Below are 20,813 nucleotides of genomic sequence, written 5' to 3' on the forward strand. Positions count from 1 at the left end.
ACACCTTATATGTATTTTGAACAATTTCCATTATAAATACTCCACAGCCTTGCACATGTGAGCTGCAATGTAGCAAAATTGATTTTCACCGCAAGTTGCTGAACAATTAATTATGCCCCTGTCATGCGGAGAGTTTCCGCCATGTTTTTAATCATTTGGGGGCCGGCAATTGATTGGGTCCAGGAGCCGGGGCTAGGCTTGGCTTGCCTCTGATAAATCAAATGATGACTATTGCGAATCTTGAAGTACAATTGTCGGTCAGGTCGAATCGTGATCGAACCAGCAGTCCCGGGAATTGAACTTCACAACCTCATTCCCACATGCCCACCATTCGGAAGTTAAACTCCGAGCAAATACTTCGAGCGCCGAATAAGACTTGCGAGTTGACAACGTAGATCCAAACAATACCCGCTCAAATACCGATTTCAGATTTGGTTTTCGCGAATGAAGATCTGGAACAGCTGCAATCACTCTTCTCGTAATCGTGCTTGGATCGACACCGAGTAGATCATTTTCCTGCGATATCGTACGCCCTGCATCCAATACCACTGGAGACGTGTCTTTCCGCCCAATAACAAGAATCTCGTATGGCTTTCGCCAGAGCCCGTCCAATGGATACACCGTCTGTCCATCAGCGGTGATCTTGATCCAGATCCATTCCTCGTGGATGCGAAATCCAGAAGCCAGTAAGGATTCATAGGCTACTTTGCGGGCTTTCTCGGAATTGGTGATCCAGATAGCTGCAAAACTTTCTTGACTCGAGACCTGCGTAGCTGATTTGGGAAAATCATCAGGCGAAGGATCGTAAGCGTGAACACGTAAAATATCATGAAGCCGTTGGCTCAAAACATTCATTTCGTCATACGAATGCGTTTGATATTCCTTGCTGCGATGAACAGAGCGATTTGGCCAGGGTGGGTCGAAAAGGATCAAATTAAAACGCTGACTTCCAGGTATTCCAGGGATCGGTGTCTCAAGGGGGTCTGGCTGTGACAAGGGGAGGGTGCAGAGCACAAAAGCAGACTGAGGTGGGATAAGGTATTCTGAGGAAGAGCGCTTCCCATCATGTCCGATGGTACTGATTGATAGTATCGCCTCCTCTGAGGATGGATTTTTCACCAGGCCTTCCAATTCTGATGTCAAGCTAAAGATATTGACAGAACTCGAGGATAGGATTGTGGGAGGTCCAGTCAAAGAAATAGGGCTTGTGTTATCCACCTGATGCAATGGAGAATGCACATTCTGCGGATTTTCGAGTTTCCGCTTCTTGATGGATGGATTAAAGCTATGCGACAGTTCTTTTCCATGCACTGTCTCATTTTGGATAGTTCTAGGAACACACCATCTCGCATCAGATGGCAAAAATCGGTCCCTTAACTCATCTAACGCGCTCGCCACAAGCGGCTGGATAAATTCACCGTGAAATCGCTGATCGCTCGGTGAAATTCTAGATAGAATTTTAGCACGCGCAGAGTCTTTCTTCGGCTCTGTTCGAGATGAGTACGGCGTCATCAGAGGCACAGTAGAGATAAGAGACCTCTTAGAGGTCTTCCCGGTTGGTACACATTCTTGGTTTGATACCGTGGTCTGCAATACTTGTGCATGGGCAATCGATTCAGGAGTGTCAATGAGATAGACTGTCTCATCAGTGTTTTGAAAGATGATGGCGGGGTTCTGAGAATATGCCATTTTTAGTATGTTTTGGCGTGAATGATGATTGAGGTGGGTGGAGAATTAAGCATCGACACGGGCGGAGTCAGCAAATTACATTTTACTAGATCTAGTCATGCGGCTGAAAAATTTCAATTGGAAATTGAATCAGTGCAAATAAGTTTACCAGGTTCAGCCCAAATGAACAGAGGCCGGAAGGATCATCAGATCAGAAGATACATTATCATTTGAAAAAAAAAAAGAAGAAACGCTCGTCTCCATGAAGATACATGACACCAGACACTTTTGTTCCAGCCCCCAAAATTCCTCTGCCATATCCTCGCTCCCCTGCCGGCGATCCAGCGTCCGATCAGAGACAAAAGGACATGGCTTCACAAAACAAAGCTAGAGAGCCCGCTGTATCTCCATGATAAGATGGCCCAAAAGTAAGAAAACGGGGAAATGAATTTATACAGGTAGATGAAGGCAGGGAAGATTTGATTAAAAAAATCATATGCGAGTATCAACGCTGAAATGAAGTTAGCCAATGTCAGGGCGAAGTGCCTAGGCATCGTAAAAAGAACTCACCCGTCCACGTCGGCCTCCGCTGGACTGTCCCTGGACTGACTGTGCCTGGGGGTAGAATTGCGGAGGGTATTGGTAGACCTGAGCAGGAGGCATCACAGGGCTGAATTGTTGGGAGGGGTAGTTTGGTTGACCAATCATGGGGTTGGTTCCTGCTGACAGCGGTGATCCCTGCTGGTTCTGCATGGATCGCAGAGTCTCCATTGATGGCGATCCACCTGGGTACACGAAGTTTGCCCCACCAATCGCCCCGGGCATACCAGCGTACATGCCACCAGGAGAGACCCCACGGGCCTGGGCAGCGAGATAGTTCTGGTACTGCAGTTGAGGAAGCTGGGCCACAGGATCTTGGAACCCAACACCACCGAGACCATTCAAGGGATTCGAAAAGCCGTTAATGCCATTGCTGGTGTATGGATCAAGCGGCGGGGCATTGTGGTGGTCGGCAGAGATTGGTCGGGAGTCGGGGTTCTGTCCCAGAGGATACTGGCCGCTGTATTGTCTCTCCATAGAAGGCTGCGAGGGGTAGTTGGTACTACCGTGTCGAGAAGATTGACGCGGTTGAGACTTCTCGGGTGTGGAAGAGTGACTTGCACCGTGTTCGCGTCCATGATGATGCTCACGGCCGTTCCCACGCGAGGTGAGGCCAACTTCGTCCATCAGGCGCTTATATCCCTGGCTAGGAGAGGCCTTCAGTTTGGTCAAGACCTTTGCAACGTTCTTAATAACCTCCGCACGCATAGACTCGTCGAAGAAGGGGGTAGTCAAGACCTTGAATATTAGAGTGGCGCCCGAAGTCTGGTCACTCAGGATCTTCTCCAGAATTTCGTCACCAGGGCTGAAGAACAAGGCCTTGAGAATGATATCTCTGGCCTCGGGCTCATTGCGCTGGTTGATCACCTTGAGAACCGTAAGGTAGGCCACCTTATGGGTGCAAAGGTGCACAAGATGAGGAACAAGTCGAGGAGCGAGTACAGTCCGACGGCGGGGGAAGTTACAAGTGTCAAGGAACCAAGTGAGCAGAAGAGCTCCATTGGCATTTGTCACCAACTGCACGGTATGAAGGGCAATGGCTGCAGCAAGTGTCCGCTGCTGGTCCTTTGTAGCACGGTGGCTTTCCAAGCAAGCACGCATGGCTCGGGATCCAAATCGGCCCTGGGCAATCTCCCACATCCGGCTGAGCATAGTCTCAAAGATAAAATTGTTGTAAGGTGCACCAAACCGCAAGCAGCCTTGGAGGACATAGTTGCCGTACTGATCCAGGAAGAGAGGTACAGTGTATGGACGAAGTGCGTCAACGATCATGTTCATCTGGGTTGGTGTTTTGGCTTCTTCAATTATCTTCTGTGCAGCCCAAGTTCCATTCTTGTGCACACCAATCTCAGCGAGATGAGGAGAAATGTGAGAAAGCATCTGCTCTTTGGTGGCCTCCGAGCAGAATTGGAAAAGCTTTTGAACGACGGTATTGCCCAGGTAGTCAGAAGCCAGCTCTGCAATCTCCGGAAGCATTGCACCAGCCGTCTCTTCAATCTCTTGGATGGAACAAGTATTAGCCTCGATTCGCTTCCGAATGTCACGGAGACGAGGGGCATCAAACATCCGAGTCTGGCTCGGCTCAAGGATAGGAGAGATTTCGTCCTCGAAGTTTTGGAAAGCAATGGCATTTTGAATGATGTTGGTAATGTTGTTCTTGTCATCCTCATTGGCCCCAAATTCTTGGACAATTTCCACCATCTCAGGGAGAAGGTCACTGAGGGCTGGAATCTGAGGAACGGAGCTGATCTCTGCTCGATCCAGACCATCACCCGACGCGAGGTTAGACTTGAAGCCGGCCTCGGGGGTTGGGGATGACTGGATGCCATTTGCACCAGGGGTGCCTGTGGCAGAAGCACCAGGAACCTTGGCGTAGCCAATCCGAACAGGGCCTGCGCCGGGGAAGATCTCTTTGCCATTCAGAACTGACTTCGCCTGCACTGCACTTTCGAGACGCTCAAAATTGACAAATCCACAGTTCTTGTGGGTCAGGACACGAGTGGAATCGATGTTTCCGTACAGGCGGAAAATGGCATCCAGGGAGCTCACAGTTGTTGACACGGGAATGCTGCCGATCCATAGAGCTCGAGTCGGTCCATCCTGATTGTTTTCATCGGCCATCTCACCCTGTGCCCGCATACCCATCACAGCAGCACCGTTCACACCGAGTTGTAGCCCAAGAACTGCTTCAGACAGGTCATCATAGTCATTCTCTCCCATGAGATCTTCGGCATTGAACGAGCTGTCAAGGCGAGAAGGAGTTGCGAGGTAATTACGAATGGAAGATCGGGTGGGAGGGGCCTCTAGAATACCAGCAGTTCGTGCCCGCGGCCGGTTAACTGAAGCATGGGAGGCAAAGGCCTGAACGGCTAGATTGTGCTGGTGGATCTGTGCCTGCGTCGCGGCGAGTTGAGCTGCAGTTGCGGCAGCAGAGGGCGTGAGACTTCCCGAGGGGAGCTGAGAGTAGTGGCTCTCATATGCCATATCCTCATCATCTGCATATTTCTCCTTGGCATTAACGGAATAAGACCGAAAGCGGTTGCTGCTTTTCATCATTGCCATGTCAGCCAGAAGCCCTGGGAGTCCTGCATGTTGTTGTTGCTGCTGTGCTTGCTGCTGCTGCTGCTGTTGCAAGAGAGCTTCCATCGATGGCCGTGAAAGAGACGCCCGTGCAGACTGAGGAGTCTCCGCAAGACCAAGATAATCCAAAGTTCTGTCAGAGTCTGTAAGTCCATCTCGCGAGAACGAAGAATAGCTGGGGGAGTTCGGGTCTTCAGAAGATCGGATGCTAGTCAAGGTTGAAGCACGTTCACGACCGGTCGACCAAGCCGAAGGGAACAGTGACGAGCCGAAAGGATTGCCTGAACCGAGCAAGCCGCTTCTCTGCGGCATCGAGCCAGCTCGAAGACGGGACAACAGAGCTGGATTAGGCGCGCCTGAGCTTGTCACCTGCGAGCCCGTGTCAATCCCAGAGACAACCGGGCGGAATGGACTGGTAGATGGTGTTGGTCGGGAGGTTTGCGAGATAAATGGCTGCTGAAGATCCGTTTCACTGAGGGTTGCCATCGGTGGGAATCGGGAAGGCACTGTCCCAGCGCGGGCCCTGCGGCCAGAGCCAGAAAGAGGGGCATTGGAGGTAGGATTAAAGTCAGGAAAGCTATCCTGGCTGGGCGATTCGGGGATGTTCTCCCGAAGTGGAGTTGAATGGCCACTTGTGGGAGGGCCCCAGATATTAGGAGACACGCCTTCTTGCGCTTGAATTTCGCGGGCTCTAGAGGATCAAAGACTGGTCAGCTCGACTCATCCCATTTGCCCTTGCCGTGGTGTACATACCGCTTCTGGAATAAACGTCCCCCCAACTCTGAAGGGGATCCAGCCCCCAGCCTCGTAGCGCCAATCGACCCAGGGGGCCCAAAGGGTGCCTTCGCCGTGCCAGACCCAGCCAAGTCGCTAGGAGAATTGCGTCCTGTCGAGGTCCCGGACATGGGCTGAGAGGTTGGAACGTAATTGTAACTCATTTGTTCGGATCGCGAAACCGGCAACATAACGATTTTCCCAGATTCACGCGATTGTTCTATTTCCTATCGCTCTATGTGTCCCAATATGGAAAGGGACTGACAGCGTTGAGACTCGGATATGGGTTTCTTAGATTCGCGTGTGCGTCGCCTGCAGCATATGAAGAATCTCGATCCGAAGGAAGGTATTTAAAGAGTAGGACTAGACAACAATCGATGAAGTCTATCTGTTCCGAGCAAAGCCAGTCAGCCAAGGTTGTTTCAAAGGTACATAGTTGGATGACCGGGTAGCGGAAAAGTGGGAGGGGTTGACAAAGCGATTTCAGCTCATTATGGAATTCAGGTGTGCAATGTGAAGAGGGGATGAAGTTCTTCAATATGACATGCCAGAACGAGAGCACTGACGGAGAAAAAAGTTCAGGTGACAAACTCACAACATTCACTGTGGGGTGATGACCCAAAAAAACCGACGAAATCAAGCGGTCGAAATCAAGATTCACAGTATTTCAATCACCTCCAGCGCGCCTCGAAGTGATGCATGAAATTGAGGTGAAAAGAAATGCAGACACAAAGGAGCGTCAAGTGAGGACTAGAAGCAGACGGGATCGGGGGAAGGGATCGAGGCGGCTGGAGAAGTCAGTCAGTTTGCGCGACTCTGGGGGGGACAAAAGAGAGATATTACCGAAGCCAAATCGCATAAAAATGCAAAAGTAGTAATAGAGAAAAAAAAGAAAGGAAGAAAGTGTGGGGGGAGGTGAGAAAGAGGAAAGGGTGGAAGAAGGAAGAAGATGTTGGGGGAGATCCGGATGCTCGAGGAGTTTGTGGTTGGTGGAGAGTTGTGGCCTCCAGCTTCACTTTTGACACACAATCCAATTGTTCTACCTCTGAACCTTCGTACTTCTAATTTTAGTGAATTGAAATTGAAGACTTTCAAATTCTGAAAGGTAAATATGATAAATATGATATGCGATGTTCCTTTGTTTTTCTGTATACTCAGTTCTACTCTTTACACGGAAATACGGCAGGAACACAGCCCCATCGATGTCATTCTGGAGACCCAAAAAATCAGGTGTCTGCCTGGGGAACAACTCATTAACTTGAGGAAACACTTGGAGTATGGAGTAGTCAATACCTAAGGTTTAATGATTACTGCAGCAGATATTCTATGTACTCAGATTACTCCAGACACCCTAGGACTGTTTTGCCCCCATGACATGCCTTGCTCGGTGACTGAAGACCAGTGGGAACCAACCGAAGCCCCGCATTCCGCTGCGTCATGTCTTTGAAGACTCAAATAGGAACAGATCCTATGGGACTTGTGATGAGATGATCTGACCGAAGTGATGCAATTGGCTATGCAAGGGGACGGTTATGATGTTGGTCCGAAACAAGTTCAAAGACTGGTTCTGAGTGGTGCCCTGCAAGGGATGGTTCAGGTACGGGAGTACGTGTCTTGAATCTTGGGCGCTTAAGAGCTACAAATTAGTTATCACTGGCCCATTGAAAAATCGTGTGATCAACACAACACTAGTGTACAAATTCTGCATCGCATGCAGAACTTCATACAACCGGAAGAGGTAGAACGCTGCGAGATCTTGCCAAGCTTTGAAGTCGCGGAATAACCGGGAGGGATACGCAGGCACCGAACCCAATAGTGGCGATCAACCGGAGGAATTGCAAGTTAGTGAGGAATGGTTGAGTTCATGTCGAGGAGCTGAGTAGCTAGCCAGGTATTCTCAACAGATCCTTACTATGCTATGTACAGAGTAAAGAACTTGTTCCAATTAGACACGTGCCTAGTTTGATGTACATTGTGGCCTACTTATTCAGGCACATATTTAGCCACACACTAACTTAGACGCCACACTTGATCTTCATCTAGCGCCGCGGAGGATTCTCCCCGGTCGCGTCTTAATTGAACCCGTGCTGATCACACCACTTGGTCTCAACATAATCCTATATTCATCATGGCTGATGTATCGGAAACAGACCCATATGCAGGACTTCAGTCCTCGGAGGAGGACGAGGAGGAAGAAGTACAACCAGAGTCTCTGGTTCAAGGACGCGCAAAGCGAAGCACCGCTGGTCTACACATGTCCGCTTTAATCGATGCCGCCGCCGACGACGACCTCACTTTACTATTCGAAGAGGTGGAAGATGACAATGACTTTGCAATCGATGAAGGGGCAGAAGATGATGATATGGCGCTGGACTCCTCATCCGACGACGACGATGACCAGGGACCCAATGCAACTAACGACTTCGAAGGCGAGAAGGAACTACAAAAGACAGAACGCAAAAAGCGTCGAACACAGAATGATCTCCGATTCCAAACCCTACGCAAGCGTGTCAAGATCGATCCAACCATTACCACCACGATCCCAGCACCTCCCCGCCCGAAGAAGAAGTCCGAACGGATCTCCTGGCTCCCAACCGTGGAGGATGGCCCGACACGTTCATCGTCACGGCGGCAGACAATGGTCAACAAGGAAATGACACATGCTCGTCTGAAGGACAGCCAGGAGAAGCGGGTCCGTATCATTGCGACCATGAAGGAGGCAGAGAAACGGAAGGCCCACCTGAAGCCGAAGGCGATGACACAGGAGGACCATTTGGCGGTGGCTGAACGGATTGAACGCACCAACAGCAAGAGTCTGAACAGATGGGAACAAGCAGAAAGAAGGAAGGCGGATGAACGACGGGCGAAAATTGAAGCTCTTCAGAACCGTCGACTGGATGGGCCGGTCATATCTTACTGGAGTGGTGTGGCTACATGGGTGAATGGCAACCTCACCCGAGTGGGTAAAGCAGAGATCAAAATCAAGGAGAAAGACGCGCCCAAGAAGAAAAAGTCAGAAAGGGAGGAGAAACCATCGCAACCCCAGGGCAGCAGTGTCCCAGGTGCTCCAGTGATTGTGCCTCCCACCGACCCCTCTATTACTCCTACTGCTGCTGCTGTCCTTCCTGCTCAACCAACAAATACATTATCTCAGCCTGACAGCACGTTACCTCCGACGGCGCTTGAGGGCACTACGGTCCCGGGAGCCACTATAGCCTCAGAATCTGTTGACCAGGCCATACCAGGCGACAAATCCCTGGAACAAATTGCTCCCAAGCAGCCAACTGTTCCAACAGCATCTCTCGCTGTCAATCAAGAAGAGAAGAATGCAGATAAAAAACCGGAGTCAGAGCAGAAAGAGGGGGATGCCAAAACACTTTCAGACCCCCCGCGCAAATCTCCACAAGGGTACCCCCTACCTATCGTGGAGATCGTGACTCGACGTGACCCTGCTACTATAAATCCCGTGGCCTCATCATCTGATAAACCGGCAAAGTTGCCTTCTACGAATGACGCCGATGCCATGGATATAGATAAGCCTGAGCCCAAGGCGGGCGAGCCAATGACCACAAATGCCAACCCTCCCACGAGCACAGATACACCAACTTCAGAAGCTGCCGCCCATGCCAATCTTCCTAGTGCGTCAGAGCTCTTGTCGGAACAGGTTACTCTCCCGGCCACATCTGTGACCCCGCCATTGGCCCCTCAAATTCCTCAAACCCCTCAAGTCCCGGCTGATGCAGCAGCCCTGGCCGCGCCACCCGAGATTAATGCGATCGAAGGCCCAAGTGTCCCTGAATTAGGCCCAATTCAACCGCCTGCAATTAATGAAACACCAGCCCAACCCGAGATCCCGTTACCCCCTCCAATCATCGAGCACACGGGGCGGAATCTGACGATCCTCGAGAACTTTGATGACAAGACCGCACACAGCAAGAAGTATAGCATCTACTTTAACGCCAGGCGGCCTGCGCGATTGGCCAGTACGTTTCTTTCCATGTTCTAGTGTGACGACGCTAACTTGTTCTAGAAATCTCGTCCTCATTGTGTGTTATCACCTCATTACCCTCTCGTTATCGTGACCCTGATACATCTCTTCCCTATGCCAATTCCTTTGCATACGGACAAATTCGAAATCTTATATCGAAAGGCTACGTCTGGAGTGGCATGTTAGGTTGTTTCGTAGGACCAACCGATACTGCCGCACGAGGTGTGCCCGCCCGATTCCTGGGTAAGGAGAAGGGTGCCGACGAATATGAGCAAACCCCGACCGAGTCTACGGACAAGGCGGAACCAGCAAAGGCCACAGCCGAACCGATGGATATTGATCGGTGAAGCCGTGTTTGAGAATGTACGATATGTCATACCTGTATATAGATACCCAAATAAAGCATCTGGACACGATACCGAAATAATAATTGTCAACATCATCCCTACTCCACATTGAATCATCGACTTGAAAACTTTGTTAAACAATGGGCCTTGACCAGGAATCCAATTACGGGAACGTTTCCCCTGGACGGCAACGGAAGACGACGGGAGTCAAAGTGAAGCAATACACAAAAAACTCTGAAATATTCTGACGTGACACACGACTACACGTCTACGCAATACCTTTTGCCATCTTCCGATGGGCCCACCGAAGTACTCTATTTATACTGTTTTGACTGTTTGGTTTGTTTTGACGTCTTACATTCTAGGCAACTGTCTCCATAATGACTCCGCAGCCCCAGACCCGATCCAGCGACCCAAAACAGATCAACGTACGATCGACGATTAGTATGATCCAGACTATGGGTACAAACAAGGATGACGAGGTGTCTGCAGAATTTGATTGCCAGGCATTCAAGTCTAGAATTCTTATCGAGTGGACATGGCCAAGCACACGCAACCTGCCAAGCACCAAGCACAGACTCGACGTGTCAAGGGTGTGTCACAGTGGAGTGGGGAAATGTTTCCGGGGGTTCGAGAACACCGATCGATTTGGGCAGGTTTGCCTCCGATTCTGGGAGTCGTCAATTGTCACTCGTCCCTCGCCATTTGGATAGGATTTGAGTCTATAAAACATTTGAGAATATTCGGCATGTAATTTATGGCACGATATGGCGTGGGAATGTGTCTATGTGAGATTCAAGGTTGATTTGTCCAGGGGTTAGGGTTAAGGCGTAGCTAGTAGTTACGTGATAACCCCTCGATCACGCCAGATCCGACCCCTCCGGAGATTGGCTCCCTGCCCTATGCAGGCTAAGTACACAAACCGGGAAATCGGGCTGCAGAACTGCGTATCGATAGAGCACGGGCTCTTCTCAGGGATCTAGACTGGATCTGGAGCGTATACCTTGGGAGATTCTAGAGTGATTTTCGTTCTTCAGAATCTCAACTCTGGAAGACCTAAAACAACATGAAGTAAAAGAGTGGTGTTTTGTGGTGACTGTCCCACTGTGATAAATATAGGAACAAATAGAAATAATAGCCATGACACCACTGTTTGCGGAGACTGAGTCATCCACTACGTTGCGTGTACAGAGTGGGTAAAAGAAAGAGAAGGTGGGGGGAAAAGGGAATCCTCTCAACCAAGGGAAGATCATCCGAAGTCTAGAACGTATGAGCACGTTTTCCTTCTCTTCTCCCAGATACTTATACACCCCCAGGGCACTTTGTTTCTTCTCCTTTTTTTCCTGTAATCTTGAACAACAAACATCTGAAAAGTGTTTTTCATATCGTTTGCCCCTATCAGTCCCGATCATCTCATAGACTTTGGATCGGTATGTTAATTCCCTCTTCCCGTTGGCTGCGACCTTATCTTTCCTCCCCCCCACACCGGATGATAATGATCCCCCCGGCCAGTTCTCGTCAGAATTTAAAACCCAAAGACTGACCCTGAAGGCTTATCAGTCATTCGTCATTCCCTGTGTTTCCTGGAGAACATACATATTTGCCGAATTCCCAAAAGATTAAAAGGAAATAAAAAATCATCTGCATCATCCCGAGAATTCCTGAGCGGTCAAAACGGTGTCCTTAATCCCTCATTGTGCTCGTGCTCCTTTCGAATCCGGAGCTCCACTTGTCCCAGTCCAAGGCGCAAGGTACACAAGATAAGATAGTGAGGCATTTGAATGAAGCCCACGGCTTCACCGCCATCCATATGACTCAGTCAACTTCTCATCGTCGTTCCCCTTCTGTTCCTCATACCAAGTCAAAATTGTCTCGTCCTGCTTTACATCGGAGAGGCACTTCAGCTGTCAACGTCTCAATCTCTAAATTGGGCGCTGGCTCTGGCTCTGGCTCTACTGCTCGGGGAGTCAAGGACGAAGACGAATTCGACATGGCTGCTAGCTTCCTCAACTTTTGGTAAGTTGGGTTTGTTTTCTTCCACATTTGGGTTTTGAAGGCTCTTATCAGTGGCCCCTGCAGGGACATCCTATCCTTGCATGCCAGTTGCCGTCATCGTGTGATCCTGATTGTATAAGAAAATTTAAATAGGCTAACTTGTCCACAGTGCCATGTGCGAGGAACAAATAACCGTCCCTAACAACTCTATCCTATACTGCAGTGAAAGGTACGTGCAAAATTCCACTCCTATCTGATTTATAGGACTTGGTCCTCCCGTCCTTCCCACTACACATCCCATACATACTACTAGTATATACTCGAAACTCAAGCTAATTCCCACTTAGCTGTCGCCGCAAAGACTCCTGCAAACCTCTCTCCGCCTCAATGCCCTCAATGACCAACATGTCCTCCATCTCCACAACACCTCCTCACTCTCCTCCTCTTTCCCCACGCACCATCGTCGCCCCAATGACGCCCACCCGCCCAATCCCAGGCATCCGGATACCCGACTACATGCATGATGCCAAATCAGATCTCGACCCCACTGAATGGAAGCCAGTATTACTCTCCACCCGTTCGGCTTCCCTCGCATCCTCCGACGCCTGGAACTACCTCTCCAAATTCCACGGTGGAAACGAGTCCCTCCTAGCCCGCCGTGCAGCCCGGAGCACCTCCAGCCTCCCCGCTCTAGTAGGCGGAGCGAACGGAGTGAACGTGCCATCTCTGACGCACACTCCGTCTACCGTTGCGAGCTCCTTCAGCAGCAACGCATCTGACGACCTCGCCATGTACCAGGTTGCGTCTGGACCGGCTCAGCGCCCTCTTCCTCCGCGCCACAACCCTTACTTTGGCAGTATGACTAGTGCTAAGAAGGGGGTTGAACTCGTTATGCCGCATTTCGGTATGGATGGCATTCCTGTCAAGGTTGTTGATGGTGATCTCTGGGAGGATGCGCATGAGCATGAGCGTGTGGAGAAGACGGCGCCGATTTCTATGGTGCGTGGCGGCGGGTCCGCGCGTGTTGGATCGGCTTGATTCAATAATGGATTACGAAAAATCTTTGGTTCTGATTTTGTTTATCTTTGGTTTTGGATTCTTTGACTATGTCCCTCGGAGCGTGAGGATGATTTTACGGATTGCTAGATGGACTTGATGTTTGACTTGATAGCAAATAGATTATAATGACTGCAACTATACACATTCTTCAGATTTGAATACTTCCAACAATCTTGGTAGCATAAATTAAGTAGAAAATGAGTTCCAAGTTTTGTATCTATATTACATCATACATCGGATCAGAGCGATGATGCCTGAATTTTCAAAACAGGAAACAACCATCGGATGTAGTAGCTTCGTACAAAGTGTTTACCCGGAAATGAATCAAAGATAAGAATAAGGTTATCATAGAATTAAAGTCGAAATTAACATACCTAAAACGGAAACAGACATCGGAGTAAAAACCATATCTAGTCGAAACCAAGTATAAAACAGCACACCCTTAGCCACAACCCAAAAAACAACCAATCACACTATTGCCCGCCAATTCAAAAACGCCCCGAGCTGGGGTATAGAAATTTGACCTCGGACCTCCGGATGGAGGGCTGATACTACAGACCAAGGGCAACAGATAATCAAAGAGGCACGAGTCAAAGCCGACCATATGGTGGCGACATCAAGATAAAAAGCGCATATATCCTAGATACCTCCCAGTAACCCAAGTGAAGATCCCAGATCCAGTGAAACGGAATATCCTAGCTTGGCTAGCAAACTCCAAACTTAAAAGTCAGGCGAGGTGATGCAGCACGTGTAGCAACCGTTCTGGTCATTGTAGATAGGTGAAGACTAAATAAGCTCAGTTAGTTTAACCATTTCGACAAGTTACGAGCCATGCCAACTATCGACCATCGATTCATCTCCAAAAACAGAAGGAAAGAAAAGGAAACGGAAACGGAAAGGAAAGAAACTCACATATGGCTTCTCACACTTCGCATCATCAGGACTCGCGTAGCACTGCCCCAAGCAAAACCCATTCCCCTCATCAGCACCATGCGACTTCTGCGGCAAAACAGGCGCAACGTTCGAACCAGGCAACATGGGATTCCCAATCGGAGCTACATTACTCCCAGGCTCGGAGCCAGGAAACGGAGCAATATTCTCATCAGCACCAGCCTCAGGTGTCGTGGGGGTAGCAGAGCCCGAGTCCATGTCAGAGTTCATAGGAGTCTCGCTATCGCTTCCAGCTTGAGGACCATTCATCATCAGGGGGGGAGATCCATCGCTGCTAGAATCATCTCCATGGGTCTGAGTAAAGCCGTTCCCGTTTCCGCCGTGGTAGCCACCCGACTTTGAAGATGCGCCATTATAGCTCACAGAGTCGGGAGCTTTTGGGAGAAAATCTGGGGCTTTGGCGAAGCCCTCGTGCGCGTGGGGGGCGTGGATACCGTGGTTTAGGCCGTGAGAGTGGACACGGGAAGATGGGGTTGGGGCTGCAGCGGAGAAAGCGTAGGGCTGTGAGGCAGATGCGGATGCGTGCATCGACATGTGCATGTTGATTTGATGGCTTGCAGATGATGGCATGGGTGTCATGTAGTAGTGACTTTGTGCTGGGCGTTGGGCCATCATCGAGGCCGAGGGGTTGGCCATTGAGTACTGAGCGGCCTCGCCGTTCATTCCGCCGATGTTTCCATTTTGCTGGCCCTCTGGGATTGGGACTGAGCCTAGGCCGTAGGGCATAGGAATGGAATTGGCTTGGGTGTGAACCAGCACGGTGGCTAAAGTGAGGAGAGAGTAGTGCATCTTATCGTTTCTACTCTCTTTTCTTGGTTGTGTTTGGTTTGGCGGGCTGTTTGATACTTCAGCTGGTCGATGCTGATGGTCGATTGTCGGTGTTGTCGAAGTCGAGTTGGAGGCAAAACTACGCGACGGCCAATCCAGTAGATATTCAAATACTCATGTTAATTTTCAAGGGGTTTTTTGGTTGGGCATAGGGGCATTTTTGGGGTGGCGCGTTAAGGAATGCAGGTTGCGCGCTCTTTTGTTAACTACGGCATCCACAGATAGAATCGCAAGATCAGGCTTGTTAATCAGATGTTTGATATCGATGTTTCAAACGCATAAGGCGTTTGTTAATCCAATACTCGGTTTAAAGCATTTTGGAATCGATTTGTCCAAGGGAGGAATTGACACTGTATTCTAGCATGACGAAACGCGTTGAATTCTTCCCACATTCCGAGAAACAATTGCCGAGTCAAGGAAATGCGGGATTTGGACATAATTTTCAGTGTGGGTCATTCGCTTGCTCTATAGAGAGCGCGATGTCATCTGTGATTGATCAAGTTAAGCACAGAACATGAAATATTGGCTCCAAGTTGGTCACGAGGGAACTTCTTTACGTGAACAATGATTTTGTCGATCAGCCGTGGCTGAACCCCATGTGCCACGATCCAACTTAGTGTCGGGAATACCTCGGCGAGTGTGGCGCATACTATTTCTTCACGGATCAAAAGCTTACTTGGAGTAGAAGAGTAAGAAAGAAGACAATGGTTACGATAACTTCTGCCAATTGTGAAATACATAAATGCTACATAAATGAGAGTACGTCATCGTTAGACCTGTCGAACACCGTCCATGGATATTGTCCGACTGCGATATTTGGTTGGTAACAGCCTCTTGCCCCCTCACTTTAGTAGTCAAAGAACTTACATGTATTTGATGATTTTGCAATTTCACTCTGGCTCGGATGTGATACTTTGCTGGACAAGAGTAGTTCGCCACTGTTATCAGTGTTGATGATCCGAACTAACTTAAAAGTACTTGTTCTGATGTACTCTTAAGCGCTAGCGCCCTTGGTCAGCTCGAAAGTCAAAAAGCAAGTTCAACGTCATCCTAGACATAATATTGAATCAGCGCCATCGGCTCAAATTAACCATGTTGACTTCCCTTCGTAAATTTGCAGAGTTGCAGAACAATGTTGACTGGACCGGATCTGTCAGTGTGGATCTGGGCTGCAGAAAGCAAAAGCCTAGTTGGCGGACAGTCCAACAAGACAAGACATTATCCGCAAGGACTCATTCAATCACACTGACGATTCACCGCAAAGCCAAGCAATCAGAAACGGGGCTCACATTCAGCCACGAAGACTAGGTGGCTCCGGCTGGCCGAATACATTTTCCTCGCTCTGCTGCTTTCCTCATTCTCACAGACATGGTCCCAACACAATCTCTTCACAGCCGTTAGAACAGCGCCTGTAGAAACAGGAGTCCATTCGCGACATAAGGCAAGTAGCAGCCTTGAATCGGCTAGCATACGACGGATCCCCACTCATACTACTCCATCTTCGTCACGCACGGCTCGGTGCAGTATGTCAATCTGACGCTTGTTTTGGTTCAGCAACGCCAGGTGGAGCCGCCGCTCCAATAAACTCGCCAGGAACCCTTTTCCACGACGGAGCGGAGGCCAGTGCCGCCTCAAGGAGGGACCATATAAGGAATTTTCTCTCCTATCCTCTTTTTGTCCTTGGCAGGGTAACGGCAATCCTGTCCTGGGCACAGATCCTCTGCGATTTTTTAGGAATATTTAGGAGCCAGGCATGGTTTGAGGCGTTTGCGTTCTTTGCTGGGCATATATCACTGACAATGATCTCCCTTCGAAAAATTTCAGGTGATCTAGCCAAAATGGCCACACCAGCCCCTGGTCATGGATAGACCTGCCACTGACATTTGAAAATCCCCGACTGAAGATATTTCTGCCGACCGGATTGCGTGGTTGAGGCGGCGACCAACGAAAATATTCACAAGCAACCGACAGTGTTGACTGTCTTAGACAAACGCACTTCCTCGAGCTCAAGTCGCTTCTTGCGAAATGCAGAATGATGACCGTCGCCCACGGTCTTCCCCATCCTGCACACATACACAAACCTCCATCAGAAACCCACGGAACAGAGACCACTCTCCTTCTGGTTGGTCCACAAATGACGAGTATCAGCATCGGCGAGCCACGCATAAAAAACTGCCCCTCCTCAGGCCACACACACCAAACGGCCGCCCTTGGACAAGATATGATGAGCTCCCCGCATAGCCACTTCATTTTTAGCACTGATGTTGTCATGGCCACTGCAGTTTACAAGACGCTCGTGAACCCAAGCTATATCCTGGTAATGATTCGACTGGCGTGTTGGACCAAGCGATGTCCCAGTCACCAATACGTCCACATCCAAATATGCCGAGCTTCCTCAGTGTCGAAGTTGAACATGTCATATCAGATGTCCATCGAATGTCCACCATATATGGATCCCGTCATTCAGTCATGCGGTCGTGCCTCGCAGTGTATCACTACTGATGACGCCATGTCATCTCACAAGGATCTTTCGGTATAGCCTCGGATCTGGGCAGGGCGAAACGTCGCGTCGGATTTCGTGGTGATACTCTCACAAACAATAAATATCAACGCGATTGTGAGGCCCAGGGGTCAATTCCGGGCCATTGGGGGGGAAATGGGCTTTGAATACATGTCGCAAAGGAGTTCGAGATCCAAGATCGCAGTTACAAGCCGAAAGAGGCTATGCAGACGCGCCTGCCGAATTTGACGAATTACGTTTCTCTATGAAAGGAAGGAACGAGTCAGCATTGATGTCGAGATCAAACTAAGAATCAAGCTTGTCAAGGACCATGACTGATTGCATCCCTAGAGTCGACCAAAGCACTGCATCGTCATCTTGTTCTCCTTCACTCTGAAAAGGCTCACCGATCAATTCAGCTGAGCTAAATAGAGTTTAGGGATTCCCAGACGGAAAGAGTTATTGATGAAGGCTCGGCAAGAATTTTCGATGACCGACTCCCATTGAACCTTGCTAGCGAATGGCTGAGAGTAATCGTTGACCAATCCAACCAGGCGTTGTCATCGCATCGACATTTTGTCTCTTGTCTCAATGAGATCCTCCTCGGACGTTTCCGTGATATTTGCTCGGTTCCAATTCGTCTCTGTGGTCGAAGGGCTTCGCGATCTGTCCCTAGATCCAGTCATACTTACCAGACGCAGCAGTACATTGGTGTCCCATGATAAATTAGCTCAAACCTGCTATCTGGCAAATACATCAACAAGTATGCCGCTTTGCCATCAATATTACATGACTCCAGTGCGATTGCAAGACAATTCAATCTGTTTTGGTCCGGAAAAGACCCTGATCCACGCATTCACGATGGCCCAATAAGGATCTCGGAGACTGGTACCACCAACCAATCATCATCATCATGTCTAATAGCGGATCATCAAAGAAAGAAATGGTACATCGAATGCCATACTCATTAACGTGCTCAAAAAAAATTGGAAGTGACGTCTCTGGGGCAAATCGCCGATACTTCGTGGGTCCGAGGAGAAGCAAGGTACAACCGTCCATTGGTCGGTACTTTTTTCCGGTGCCGACGAGGAGCCAAAGATGAAGACATAGATCAGGCTCTCCATACATTCAAACTTGTGGGGGTGCTCTGTTTGCGCTCGGGACACCGGAGAAATCCCCTAATGCTGACGCTCCCATTGAATGTACAAAACCGTCCTGTCGGGTTCAGCCACTACGCCTCGTACTTGGGCCATGGCCCATGCATCCATCTTTGGTCTGGCGGGGAGAATCGATCGAAGGAGACCTTTTCTCTTCAGCATCCCGCCTTTTCTTTGGAAACCCAAGACTTATTTCTATTTGATTGTCGGGGTTTCACCGGTGCAGCCCAATTCTCCGAGTGGGGATACTTAAAACAAGTACGGACGAAGTACACCTTGCAAACTGTATGGCCGACCGTGTTCTGCCCTTTACACCAATTCCCGCCCGTTGAATGAACCTCATTTCTACCTTTCTCCGATCCTTTCATATCTCCCTCCAGACCTATCTGATTGTATTTTACTCATCCTCTTCTTGTCTGTTATATCTCCCTATACTGACTGTCTTTCCGAAGACGCCTATCATCTTCGCAAGGACAACCCATAGAGAGGGGTATTTCATCCAACATCCTCGCATCGCGTGACAGTCCTTGAGCCCCCCAAGTCCATTCCCCGTAGCATCGCTTTGACGATACTCGATTCGATATGTCAAACCAACGCCCAACGAGCGATCTGCCTGGCAGTCAGGGAGTCCCAGCAGAGGACGACCGGCAGCCTACCTCTTCTGTTGGAACCCCGAGGTAAGTAGCAAGTTTTTTAAGTTGCTATCTGATTTTGCCCGTTTATTTGCTCTTGTCGGTACCTACACCTTTGGTGGAAGCAGAACGCCGTCTGAAATACCCAGACGTCGACGCATTCATGTGATTCTCGGGCTGAAACATCACAGCCTGGGTGGCAGCGGGACATCCAGCGGCACATCCAGTGCAAGTCTAGGCCAAGAACCCCAAGAACTAAGCCATTATCGCTCCCTGGTCAAGAAGCTGCTAGACTTCATAGCTACCGGTGACGAGGACGCAATGGCCAGCGTCATCTCCTTAATTCGTACCGGCGCCTCGCACGACCAGATCCTTGAGGAAATTGATCGACTCTCCGTAGGCTCTGGCCTTGCGAACAGCAACACTAATGGTGCCCACCCCGGTCACTCATGAGTCTGGTTAATCCTCGAAACTCCCGAATTCCCGAATTTACAGGTTCCTTTGGAAAGAGACTTGTTTGGGTAGTCAAGTCGGGTGCGCGTGGAATTCCATGCTGGGGGAATGGTGCCACAGATCGACATTTTCGATTTGACGAATAATGAGAATTCTGTTGACCGGTGTTGATATGATGGGGATGCTGAAAGCGAGTTAACAGTGGCAAAGACCGGCAGGTGGCAGTTGATGTAGCCTTTTTGTCGTTTTAATTATTTTAGCAATGCTCAACTGCTTGCTTAAATGATATATCTGTGCTCAGAATTCGTGTCCCTGACTCCAGAGATGGACGTTGCAGCCCAGTACTGAGAACTCCTATTGTTATTTCGTCGCATCCGGCAGAACCTTGAAGCCTGTGGCGAATAACTCAGTATGAAAACTGCATAATCCGAGCAAGGTTGAAGGAGGGGAAACTGATCACAAGAACAGAATCAAGTGTGGTCTATAACGGGACGTGAGGGGAACTTTTGCCCCTGATATCATCGATCTCGAGTTAATCACTTCATCCATGGATGCCGCTTGCGCACTAGGACGTTACTAGAGTTGATCAACCCCAAAAGGAAAGCCTGAATTCGCTTTTGCCATCGACCAAACATATAACATATAAGGAGTGCGTTGTCCGCAACCTGTGGCCAAGTTAAGACTCGAGACATCACCTGCCACGTCAACAAAGCACGAATCAGAGAGCTGCGTATGATTAAGGAAATCGGCAGAACAAGAGAGAGAACAAGAACAAGAACAAGAACAAGAACAAGAACAAGAACAAGAACAAGAACAAGAGCAAGAGCAAGAGCAAGAGCAAGAACAAGAATAAGAACGCACACACAAACACCTATTCTGTCCTGTTATCCAGTCATCTCGTACACGTGTACAGAAACAAAAGCAACACTTCCCCCGTACGAGAACATCACATCAAGAGACAAAGGACCATATGAACGTGTACAAATATTCAAGATCGCCCTAAGACAGCTTGAACTCAAAACGGGCAAGCGGAATGGCACTTGTGGGCTGGCACGGATTCAAGTATCCGCACACTTGGGGCAATGGCATCGCAGCTTGTGGATCATATTCTCCTGTCTCTGTGGGCCAGTCATTTGCCGGCTTGAAACCCTCTCGTTTCTGCGAAGACGCGGCTTCCCTGAGCTTGGTGATTTTCTCCCCCTTGAATGGGCTGGATTGAGCTAGACTGAACTGGACTGGGCTCGTGTAGGAGAGAGCGATGGAGCCCGAATCAAGAACGGC

General features: G+C 49.4%; 8 protein-coding genes across 8 annotated transcripts; 5 read left to right on the forward strand and 3 right to left on the reverse strand.

Moving 5' to 3' along the window:
* Positions 1-258: 258 nt before the first annotated feature.
* N7520_010859 (MT-A70 family) lies at positions 259-1,689 on the reverse strand (the record flags this gene model as incomplete). The annotated part of the gene is made up of 1 exon (XM_057144792.1): positions 259-1,689. The coding sequence occupies one exon, from the start codon at positions 1,687-1,689 to the stop codon at positions 259-261; it is 1,431 nt and encodes a 476-aa protein (XP_056990546.1).
* A 525-nt stretch (positions 1,690-2,214) lies between these two features.
* On the reverse strand, positions 2,215-5,813 carry N7520_010860 (putative RNA binding protein Jsn1; the record flags this gene model as incomplete). Its single annotated transcript, XM_057144793.1, has 2 exons — positions 2,215-5,539; positions 5,602-5,813. The coding sequence occupies 2 exons, from the start codon at positions 5,811-5,813 to the stop codon at positions 2,215-2,217; spliced, it is 3,537 nt and encodes a 1,178-aa protein (XP_056990547.1).
* A 1,937-nt stretch (positions 5,814-7,750) lies between these two features.
* On the forward strand, positions 7,751-9,957 carry N7520_010861 (putative signal transducer; the record flags this gene model as incomplete). The annotated part of the gene is made up of 2 exons (XM_057144794.1): positions 7,751-9,605; positions 9,653-9,957. 2 exons carry the CDS (start codon positions 7,751-7,753, stop codon positions 9,955-9,957), a joined length of 2,160 nt encoding a protein of 719 aa, XP_056990548.1.
* A 380-nt stretch (positions 9,958-10,337) lies between these two features.
* On the forward strand, positions 10,338-10,670 carry N7520_010862 (uncharacterized protein; the record flags this gene model as incomplete). Its single annotated transcript, XM_057144795.1, has 1 exon — positions 10,338-10,670. The coding sequence occupies one exon, from the start codon at positions 10,338-10,340 to the stop codon at positions 10,668-10,670; it is 333 nt and encodes a 110-aa protein (XP_056990549.1).
* A 1,097-nt stretch (positions 10,671-11,767) lies between these two features.
* Positions 11,768-12,990, forward strand: N7520_010863 (uncharacterized protein; the record flags this gene model as incomplete). Its single annotated transcript, XM_057144796.1, has 3 exons — positions 11,768-11,973; positions 12,122-12,181; positions 12,300-12,990. 3 exons carry the CDS (start codon positions 11,768-11,770, stop codon positions 12,988-12,990), a joined length of 957 nt encoding a protein of 318 aa, XP_056990550.1.
* Positions 12,991-13,731: 741 nt separating this feature from the next.
* On the reverse strand, positions 13,732-14,688 carry N7520_010864 (uncharacterized protein; the record flags this gene model as incomplete). Its single annotated transcript, XM_057144797.1, has 2 exons — positions 13,732-13,797; positions 13,924-14,688. 2 exons carry the CDS (start codon positions 14,686-14,688, stop codon positions 13,732-13,734), a joined length of 831 nt encoding a protein of 276 aa, XP_056990551.1.
* A 2,134-nt stretch (positions 14,689-16,822) lies between these two features.
* On the forward strand, positions 16,823-17,329 carry N7520_010865 (uncharacterized protein; the record flags this gene model as incomplete). Its single annotated transcript, XM_057144798.1, has 1 exon — positions 16,823-17,329. One exon carries the CDS (start codon positions 16,823-16,825, stop codon positions 17,327-17,329), a length of 507 nt encoding a protein of 168 aa, XP_056990552.1.
* A 1,700-nt stretch (positions 17,330-19,029) lies between these two features.
* On the forward strand, positions 19,030-19,532 carry N7520_010866 (uncharacterized protein; the record flags this gene model as incomplete). The annotated part of the gene is made up of 2 exons (XM_057144799.1): positions 19,030-19,124; positions 19,271-19,532. 2 exons carry the CDS (start codon positions 19,030-19,032, stop codon positions 19,530-19,532), a joined length of 357 nt encoding a protein of 118 aa, XP_056990553.1.
* Positions 19,533-20,813: the final 1,281 nt, after the last annotated feature.

The sequence above is a fragment of the Penicillium odoratum genome, assembly GCF_028828045.1.
Source record: "Penicillium odoratum strain IBT 22623 chromosome Unknown utg000008l_segment0_segment0, whole genome shotgun sequence".
NCBI lineage: Eukaryota > Fungi > Ascomycota > Eurotiomycetes > Eurotiales > Aspergillaceae > Penicillium > Penicillium odoratum.